Below are 10,653 nucleotides of genomic sequence, written 5' to 3' on the forward strand. Positions count from 1 at the left end.
AGAAGAAGAAGAAGAAGAAGAAGAAGAAGAAGAAGAAGAAGAAGAAGAAGAAGAAGAAGAAGAAGAAGAAGAAGAAGAAGAAGAAGAAGAAGTGGTGGTGGAGGAGGAGAAGGAGAAGAGAAGAAGGAGAAGAAAGAGAAGAGAATAAGAAGAAGGAGAAGAAGAAGGAGGAGAAGAAGGAGAAGGAGAAGAAGGAGAAAAAGGAGGAGAAGAAGGAGAAGGAGAAGAAGAAAGAAAGAAAGAAAGAAAGAAAGAAAGAAAGAAAGAAAGAAAGAAAGAAAGAAAGAAAGAAAGAAGAAATAATTAAGGTTATTGTGAACCTGATGGATTAAATAAATTTTCCTTCTTCTGTCAAGGTTAGTGGCTCAGGATTATGACAGCAGGCTCATATAAATCTTACGTTTTTGTCTGGACAAAGGATGTAAACAAACCCAAATGGGACATAAAACTGTAATTTACAGAGTACAAAGGGAATCTAAGTCTTAAATTTGATCTTAAATGTCAAACTCAGTGATTGTTTTCCACGCTGCTAGAAAACAGTTCATCCAAAAGCTATATACTATTCTGCTTTGAAGATTCAGAGTAATAAGACATCTGAAAATGTTCTACTTTCCACATAACTTTGAAGTAAGAAGTTTTCACATTTTAAAAATAAGCTTTTGCAGGGCAGTGGTGGTGCACGCCTTTAATCCCAGCACTTGGGAGGCGGATCTCTGAGTTTGGGACCAGCCTGGTCTACAAAGTGAGTTCTAGGACAGCCAGGGTTATACAGAGAAACCCTATCTTGAAAAAAATACAGTCATTGAAATTATTAGTATCCCCTACCCACACTTTCTTACTTTATAATCGCTGACGCTGCTCATGGCAATATATGGAGAGACACTGCATATAACACACAATATGAACAGGCAAGTTTCCTGTATCCCAGTCCAGATTAGCACGATGAACTGCAAATACAAAAGGAATTTTAGTGGAATATCAGAGTATCATCTGTTAAAGTGAAACTATACTTATCATATATCATAAGACTTCAGCTCAAAACACAAAAGAAGTTGAGAATATTCTAGGACCTACTTCAGATTATATATCCAAAAGAGCAAGCAGAGGGCTTTTGAAGAGATATCTAGATAGCCATGTTAATAGCATCATAAAAATTACCATGAGGCAGAAATAACTCAAATGCCATTGGTAGGTGTGTGAAGAAACAAAACTAAATACATACATACATATATGCATAACGGGCATTATTCAACTTTAAAAGGAGGAAACTCGTGCCAAATGCTTCAGGATTAATCTGTCTTGGAATATCTAATGCAAAGTGAAACAAACCAGGCAAAGGGTACTGTGTGCTTCCATTGGATGAGGTAAGTAAAACAGTCAGATTCCTAGAAACAGTAAGCAAGACGGTAGATACCAGAAGCAGAGAAGCATTAAGAGAAGCATTAAGTTGGCGTTTGGTGGATACAATGTTCCTCCCCCCTTAGATGAAGGAATTCTGAATTCTGAGCAAACTATAAATAAGATAAATTCTAAAAATCAAGGGGAAGATTGCTAGTGAGATGTTTCAACAGTAAAGAGTGCCTGTTACTCTTGCAGAGAAGCCGGGTTCAGTTCTCAGCACCTACACAGAGCTCACATCTGACTCTTCCATGGGGTCCCATACCATCTTCTAGTTTCTTCGGCATCACACGCACATAACATACAGAAATGCAGACATACATGCAGAGAAAACACCACCTATACTCATAAAATAAATACATCTGTTTTTAAATGAAATCAGGAAGCTGTTAACTGTCTCTTCTGGCCACTTCGCCTTTGTTCCCTTGAGATCCTAGGGATCCTACTCAGCAGAGCTTTCCACTTGCTAGGTAAGTTTTATACCTCCAAGCTACGTTCTCCAACCCTTGGACTTACTTTTCAAAGAGTTCCCTTAAATTCTTACTTCTTGAATCATTCCATGTCCTCCCTGATGACATGGCCATGTATACAGTACTTTAGCTCATAGGTAAGAACATACATATATATATAAACACACATAAATGTAATGTATATATAAACATATTATATATACATATATTATACACATATGTGTTATTATATACATTTATGTTATATGTGCATATAAATATATAATGCACGTACATATGCTATATAATATATGTATTATGTATACATATAGTGTATATAATATATATGTATATCTATTATACAGGTATATATGTGTATGTATGTCCATATATGGGTATATGGTCATCATTGACCCACTAGGTATATTCCATCACTATTTCCGCTATCTGCATAAAATCTGCATAGCATGTACTCCCAGCACTGCTGATTCAGTGGAAGCCATTTTGATACATTTTCATTAACCAAGATTCCCTGGGGCTCCTTCATTTCTAATCTTGCTTCTAATAAGAAACATCTGGGGTCCGTTTTAAATATTTCTCTTCTCCATCAGAAAATGATAACCACCACAAACACTTGAAATAAGGAGGAAATGATCACCAAGTGGTTACATAGGCAATGTCTATAATACAAAAACAATCCCACTACAGTAAGACATCGTGTGGGTGCTGGGAAGTGAACTCAAGAACTCTGGAAGAGCAGTGAATGCCCTTAATCACTGAGCCATCTGTTCAGCCCTCATTTCCTGCATCCCTTCAGTGTGTATCTAGGTAGACTACTGATTTTAATGTTAACTGTGCATCCTGATTCTTGGATGAAGTGTTTATTAGTTCTACAAGTTCATAGCACAGTCTTCTTTACATTTTTTGTTTTATTACTAGTATTCTTATTACTTGTGTGTGATGTGTCTGCATGAGTGAGTGTGAGTCACATCAGCAGAGAATAACTCTGTGGAGACTTCTCTCCTTCCACCTTTGTGTAAATTCTGGGAATCAAACTCAGGTCATGGGGGTTTTATTGCAAAATTTTGCCTTCCCATGAAGTCATGTCACTGGCCAGGTGTTGAAGTCTTCAGGGCCTCTTATATACAAAATCAGATCATCTTTAAATAAGAAAACTGATTTCTTCCTTCCCTACTTGTATCTCTTATTTGTTTCTATGGCTTTAGTGTTCTAGCTACAACATGAAGCATGGTATTGAGTAAGAATGGAGAAAGTGGGCACACCCCTGTCTTGTTCCTGATTTTAATGAGACCGTTCTGAGTTCTTCTCCACTTGGCATGATGTTGACTATGGGTTTGTCATAAATGGCTTATTCTGCGTATATGTTGCTTATATCCCTAATCTCTCTAGCATTTTTGTAATATTTCTTTTATGTTTTGAGATTATAACATGATTATACTATTTCCCCCTCCCCTTTCCTCCCTCCAAACTCTTCCTCCCATCCATCCTCCCTGGCTCTCTTTCAAACTCATGGCTTCTTTTGCATAATTGTTGTTATGTACATGTATGTGTACAGGCACATAGGTATCCTTCAATACATAAATACAACCTGGCCAGTCTATATAATGCTATTTATATGTATTGGTTTTCAGGGCTGAACATTTGGTATTGGATAATCAACTAGTGTGCTCTTCCCTGGGGAAGACGCTATTTCCTGTTCTCAGCACTCCTTAGTTGCCTGTACTTCTTTGTGTAGGCTTCAAGCTCACCCACCCATCCACGTTAGCATGTCTATTGGTGTTGTCTCTGTTCAGCTCAAAATGGGAGGTATTGGAGTTTGTCAAGGACATTTTATGCACCTATTGGGATAATTATGTAACTTCTATTCTTGAGGCCATCTATATGACTAATCAATTTCACTTATATACACACGTTCAATAATCCCTGCATCTCTGAAATGAAATCAGATCAGTCACAGTATTTTTACTTTTTCCTCAATTTTCTTTTGTGGATAATTTACTGAGAATTTCTGTATTTGTGCTCATCAAAGAAATGAGTCTGTAGCTTTCTTATTTTGCTGTTCTGCTGTATGTGGTCTGGGTACTGACATAATAGTGACTTCATAAGAACTGTGTTTTCATTTCGTCTATCTTTTCAATAATCTGCCAAGCACTGGTTTTAATTTTTCTTTAAGAACCTGATAGAATTCTGTACTAACGTCATCAGGTCCTGGGCTTATTTTTAATCTTAAGGATTTTTATTACCGCTTCGATTGTATTGTTTGTCATAGGTATATTTAATTCTTTTTAATCTCATTTTGGTATGGCATACACATCTAAGGTTCATTCACCCTGGACAAAGAATGCAAATTAGTATTACTGTGAGATTGTATCTCGCAGTTAGAATAGCTACTTTCAAGAAAACAAAGGACAAGTGGTAGAGAGAAAGTGGGAGAAGGGGAATAAATAAGGATGTATTCACTGTTGGTGGGAGCATAAACTGCTGATGCTACTGTAGATAGCAATGTAGAGGTTTCTCAAAAAGCTAAAAATGAAGCTATTGTATAACCCAGCTACACCATTCCTGTAGAATTATCCAAAGGACTCTAGATTGAACAACAGGGAAAGTTACATAGGCTGCTGGGGGAGAAGCGTCATCAGTGGACCTTGATATACAATATTTACCTGCCAGGCAAGATAGAACCATTCTGGCAATAGTGCCAAGACCATTAAAGGAAGAGCTAGTGGCTTTGCAACTACATTCGAGATCTTCTCCATGGAAGATAATGGGTGACTGTTATTGTAAATCTGGTCAAAAACCTGTAACTGTGAGGTCACAGTACCTATGGGGGATGGAGGAGTGTACAATTGATGTATTGATAAATATACATGGAGCCATAATGCCTCCTAAGCATTATGTTTAGTCCCACAGACTAATGCTGATCTCAGTTGTGTGCATGTGTGTGTGTGTGTGTGTGTGTGTAGCAGAGGGTGACAACTGCTGCAAAGACTCCTGATTGGTCACAGTGCTGACTGAGAATAAGTGGTTATTGAATACTCAAACCTAAAGAAGACACCTATGTCATCCCATCCAAAGCCAAGGGAAGAACCACAGAAGCAGGGGTGGAAAGACTGTGAGAGTCGGAGGAGGCAGAGAAGCACTATGAAATCCTGTCTCCAGGCTGTCCCAAGTCACTGCAATCACAAGCATAAGGTAGCTACATCTTCCTGCAGAGCATCCACACACTGGCGTGGGTGTTGAGTCCACCACTCACATGGGTGGAAAAGGAGTAAGAAAGGGTAATTAAAATGAATACAATCACGATACACAAAGGAAAGTGTCAAAAATAAACTGAAATTTTCTCAAAGCACAGAAATGGGAAATCACTGTCATTTGTGGGATAGGTTGACAAAAAAGGAAATGGAGTGATTATAAAGTATGGTGGCATTTTCTCTGTACTTCTGTTTCTCACCAATGCCTCCCTTCTAGAAACTTCCTAAAGCCAGGATTGTGAAATTGCGCTCTCTCTCTCTCTCTCTCTCTCTCTCTCTCCCTTGCAATGCAAACAAGCTGAGTGGTTGAAGGCAAGAGTCAGACAGCACACAATTCTGGGAACATCTTAACTGTCCTTAGGGTCAACAATCAAATGTGAGTAATGTAAGCCGTCATATTTTTAATTGTTTGGGATCAACGGATGTAATACTTACTGATGAGAATATATCTTCCTTAATCCTAATATACTGTGTGTGGTTGAACATATAGAGGATCCCATTGCTGATAACATTCATTAATATAGGAAAGCAGTGTAGCCTCTTGGTGTTACACACAGCTGAAAATCTGTAATCCTTATAGGAAAAGTACAACAAAAACAAGTGAGATAAAAGCTTTGAAAAATAAAGGGAACTCGCACGCGCGTGTACACACACATAAACACACTTCTAACAGTCCAATTCTAGCTGTGTGTTGGTTTTCAAGTTAACTAGCTTTTCTGAGCCTTTGTTTTCTCATCCATGAAGGAGGAGTCTAAATGGGTTCATACACGGTTTGAGTGAGACTCTATATTAGGTCCTTATACAGTGAATAGAACTGAGCTGAAATCTACTTAATACTCAATACTTCTAGTGTAATCAGTTTTTGTCTCACTTCATCCCTCTTCTGATAAGGAGGAAACTTCAGTTTGTAGAGTTTAAACGCTGCCCATAAATTTTGTCAATTTATGGTGAGCAAGCAGATAGGAAATAAAAATGGAATACAAGAGAGTTTCATGGCTACATGGCCATAGGACCTTTGCAATTTTGAAGATCATGTTAATACCTAATGTTTATGAAAATATGTATCTAGTCATCATAAAAATTCAGTATTGTTTTAATGGGAATGCTATGAACAGTTTGTGTAGTAAATATACGAGATACATCAAGCAGCTGTCAAATAGTTTCCCAAAGTTGACATTTTTAAAATGACTTTTTTATAATATATTAAATATTATGTGTTTTAAAATACATGTAAACTTTTATGATACATTAAAAGAGGCGCCTTTTGGGTTTCTGGGGTTGCTTTGTTTCTCGTGTAGCAGAGAAGAAAGACAAACTTTTGATTGATTTTGACTCTGCTGAATGCAAATCTGTCACAAAATTAGGGTGAATTTGCATCAGATGTGCTCCTTGACAGAATCCCTGATGACTTGTACGCAATTTGAAGTGCATGGAAAATAGTTTTCCATTTTAGATTTCATGTGGATATTTCAGTATTTAATGTATTTTCTCAATATATAAAACATCGCTCACTTGGCTTGAATAAGAGCAGTTAAATTCATAATTACATTAATTAGTGACTATGGTTTAATGAGTTATATAGTTTAACCAATGGGCCCATCCCCTTTGAATGCAAAATTACTTAATCTAAAACAAAGATAGAAAATGCTTCACCAAAATGTCTATTCAGTGTGGACTCACATGTTTTGCTGAGTCACTCTATATTACTTTTCTATAGTTTTAAAACAGTTAAAGTGTAGACCTTTAATATATGTGTGGTCACAAATGTAAAAACCAAAAGAAAAATATACCTTTTGTCTTCCAGAAACTATAATAGCTCCGTTGTAGGAAAGGCTGTTGGTAGCATTTCTGTTTTCAAAGTCATCTACTTCCAAAACTATGTTTTGATGCTTCAGTGACTGTAGGAAATCTTCAATGTTTGACTCTGGTGTGATTTTGATAGCAGACGGCAATATGAAAGCAAGTAAACAATTCTTGAGCAACATAAAGTATTCCTAGCATAATGAGCATACTTCATGAATAACATAATACCACTACGGGCCTAAAAAAGATAAATCAGCCACTCATCCATCTTCTATTTAGTAAATCTTAAATTATAATAAATTATCATCATAATTCCACCTAAGGCATAATTTTTCCTTTTAAATGTGTATAAATTGATAATTTTTGAAAAATTAATATGGGAAACACATTTTTCTCTCCTTCCTATTATTAACAAATAAATACATATTAAAATGTATATATAAAATTCATGTATTCCATGTTTGCATCTGTATTGCATAGTGTATTTTTCTTGGGAAATAAAAAAAGATGCCACCATTAAATCAAAAATTCTTATGTATCCTATAAGAAGAAAATGTGTGGAATTAGATGAGAGAGAAATAAAACTGAGAAAAACTCACAGCCTGGTGCACCCAGGAGAAAACGATGTAATAATCAACCAGGTTCTACAATATCAAAACTCAAGTGGATAACTAAGTTATCCTGCTCTGAGACACAATCAAGGGTGGTATTATCCAGCTAGAGCTGGAGCAAGAAAAACAGTCAGGGGCCCTCCACAAAGACAGCTGCTATAGTCACCTCTGGGAACATCCCTCATTTATAAAAGATGGGGTGTGTGGGTGTGTGCGCACGCATGCGCGTGCGTGCGTGCATGTGCATGGTATTTAATTAACTAATTTATTTATTTACTCTACATCCTGATTACAACTTTCCCTTCCTCCTCTCCTCCAAGCCGTCCCTCTCACCCCCTCATTGGCCTCTCCTCCCTTTCTCCTCAGAAAAGGGAGACCTCCTTGGATATCAACCTGCCTTTGCATAAAGGGTACTACGCTTCTAAATGTTCTGATAGCTTCGAAAGAAACATAAAAGCTTTTCTTTCAAGTTATTTAAGCAACTGTGAAGCAATGACCCATTCTTTGAGTTAAGAAAATAAGTTTTCCTGAATCTTGTTGAACTTCAACGGAGAGCATGAAGTGTAGACGTGTTGTCTTTGCTTATCAATCAATATATGTTAACTAGTGGTAGTAAAGAGATCTAAAGAGTCTTCATCTAAGATGTAGTTCATCCTCTCTCTCTCTCTCTCTCTCTCTCTCTCTCTCTCTCTCTCTCTCTGTGTGTGTGTGTGTGTGTGTGTGTGTGTGTGTGTGTGTGTGTGTGTGTGTGTGTGTGGTGGCTTCCAGGTATAAAGAATGGAGGCCAGGCTGAAGAGTGACAAGACCCTTGTCCCGTGTTCCCATCAGCCTTGTCCTCTCCCAAATCAGGAGCCTGTATACTGCTCCTCACAAGTCACTTTCTATAAATTCACATTTTTCTTCTGCCAGATTTTCCTCTGCCCTCCTGTACCACTTAACAGTTAAAGCTTTATTTCTGTATTAAAACGCTGATCTCAGTTCACCTGTGTTATTGATGACCAATAGGCTGGTTCGCAGACCCTGAGGGAGTTGTCCAGGAGACAGGAAATACAAGTCTGTTTTAAATTCCCAGTTGTTTTTTACCTCTAGCAAAGCGTTAGCCACGTATTCTATGACCAGTGGGAGCAGAGCAATTCCAAGAAGCAGTAGACTAAACAATAAAGCAAAGTTACCAAAAGACTCAACGGCATTGGCTTCTTCAGTAATATATTCCACAACTATTGGTTAGATATTTATTCTACTTTATAACAACCATAATGTTAAGTGCTGACATGCCAAAAGTACTATCTCAACATGTCACACTACTCAAAAGCATTGTTAAATAAATGTTATTACATCTGATTAGGAAAATCAAACAGCATGTGTTCATAAGCCAAATCAAGAATTAATATTCAGGCAATCCCTCTATCTGTAAAACCATTACTGTATTTATCTCTTGTCTACCAGAAATGCACTTTATTTTTAAATGTTTCTGTAGTTTAATTATTTTTTTATCTCAAAAATTACAGGACTCTGATACTCACATGATCAAAAATGCTTTTCTCTCTCGTTTTAGCTTTAAGATGCGAAGCCGTGCTATAGCACAGACTTGCATTCGCCAAAGGCTCATGGTGCCCACAGTCTTCTGAACTTGAGAGAGAGAAGGGTAAACCACCTCCAGGTCATTTAAGCTTTCTGAGTCTGTTGCTGCTTCTCTTTTCTCAACGGCTGTATAAACACGCATACATATTATGACTATCTTAAGGCACAGTAAACTTTCCTTCATAAAAAAGCTTAAATTATCATATGTCGGATCTTATTTTTATACTTCAATTCAAAGAAATTATTTAAATGACATTTCCAATACCTCATTAAGCTTGTATAACATCACCACCTTTAGTATTTTCTTTTTATATAGTTATATTTTATAATTTGCAATGTAATGAAAAATTTTAAATTAGTAAAAATGTCTTGAGTTACATTGAAAATATGGTATGAAACATAGCATAATAGCAAATCTCTACATACTCTCTGAGAATATCTGCTAAATATACACCAAAACAAGAATTCAGAAAAGGGGTAATTTGGCTAGGCTCAGTCTTTGGAAAGGTAAATTGTTTAATTATAATACTATTCTGAAGGAGTTCAAAAATAAGCCTCTTCATTGGCATCAGCAGTTATCAATGCTTAAATACTTAATACTAAGGTGTCAATAACGTGGACTTGAAAGGAAAAGACCATCAGCTCTGAAAATATTTAACGTAGCTATGCAGCCCAGACCTGTGAGCTATAAGCAGAATGGCTTCTGAATAATCGTCTAACTGTTCTTAACTCTGAATTTCTCATCTGTAAAATGGTGTCAACCATTTACTGAAAGAATTATCACAGTCATGCGATATGGGTATATCCTAGTGTTTGTCTACATTGAACAAACTACCTGCAAAAGGGAAAGCATCAAAAATGACAGTTATTATATCCCAATAAACTAGTTGGAAGTTGATAAGAATTTTCTCTCTGGAGGCCTTCTCTCTTACCAAGCAAGAAATGATTTTTATAAGAAGAAAATGGTCAGACCCCATACCTCTGATTAAGAACATTAAATGCTCTGGGGGTTGTATGCCCCAGTACAGGGGAATGCCAGGGCCAAGAAGCAGGAGTGGGTGGGGTGGGTAGCAGGATGGGGTGGGTATAGGGGGCTTTGGGGATAGCATTTGAAATGTTAATGAAGAAAATATCTAATAAAAGAAAAGAGAAAAAAAGAACATAAAATGCCTCAAAGAACCCAAGAAACACTACCATCAGGAGATAGAACTGCTGTAGTACTAGGTAGCTAGTTTTCCAGAGTCATTTATCAGCACTTAAGAATGGCACTTGGGAGGCAGAGGCAGATTTCTGAGTTTGAGGCCAGCCTGGTTTACAGAGTGAGTTCCAGGACAGAACTACACAGAGAAACCCTGTCTCAAAAAACAAAAACAAAAACAAAAACAAAACAAAAAAACAAACAAAAAAAATAAAAAACAAAAAGCAAAAAACAAAACAAAACAAAACAAAAAAGTGTGACCACTGGAACTGTGGCTTCATTGTTTGACATGGGCTGTTGTGTTTTCTGACCTCATCAGTATGGCTAGCCAGAGGTCCATT

At 37.0% G+C, this 10,653-nt stretch overlaps 1 protein-coding gene across 6 annotated transcripts in view; it reads right to left on the bottom strand.

Moving 5' to 3' along the window:
• LOC110305860 (ATP-binding cassette sub-family A member 6) overlaps positions 1-10,653 on the bottom strand; it is a 73,292-nt gene that overhangs the window by 25,696 nt on the left and 36,943 nt on the right. For all 6 annotated transcript variants that reach the window (XM_029484193.1, XM_029484194.1, XM_029484191.1 and 3 more), the window contains 5 exons: positions 9,057-9,240; positions 8,517-8,683; positions 6,910-7,043; positions 5,555-5,692; positions 840-947 (listed from right to left, as the gene is read on the bottom strand). In XM_029484193.1, the coding sequence (XP_029340053.1) occupies positions 840-947; positions 5,555-5,692; positions 6,910-7,043; positions 8,517-8,683; positions 9,057-9,240 (731 nt within the window). The remainder of the gene's footprint in view (positions 1-839; positions 948-5,554; positions 5,693-6,909; positions 7,044-8,516; positions 8,684-9,056; positions 9,241-10,653) is intronic.

This window comes from Mus caroli, chromosome 11, assembly GCF_900094665.2.
Source record: "Mus caroli chromosome 11, CAROLI_EIJ_v1.1, whole genome shotgun sequence".
NCBI classification, from domain to species: Eukaryota; Metazoa; Chordata; class Mammalia; order Rodentia; family Muridae; genus Mus; species Mus caroli.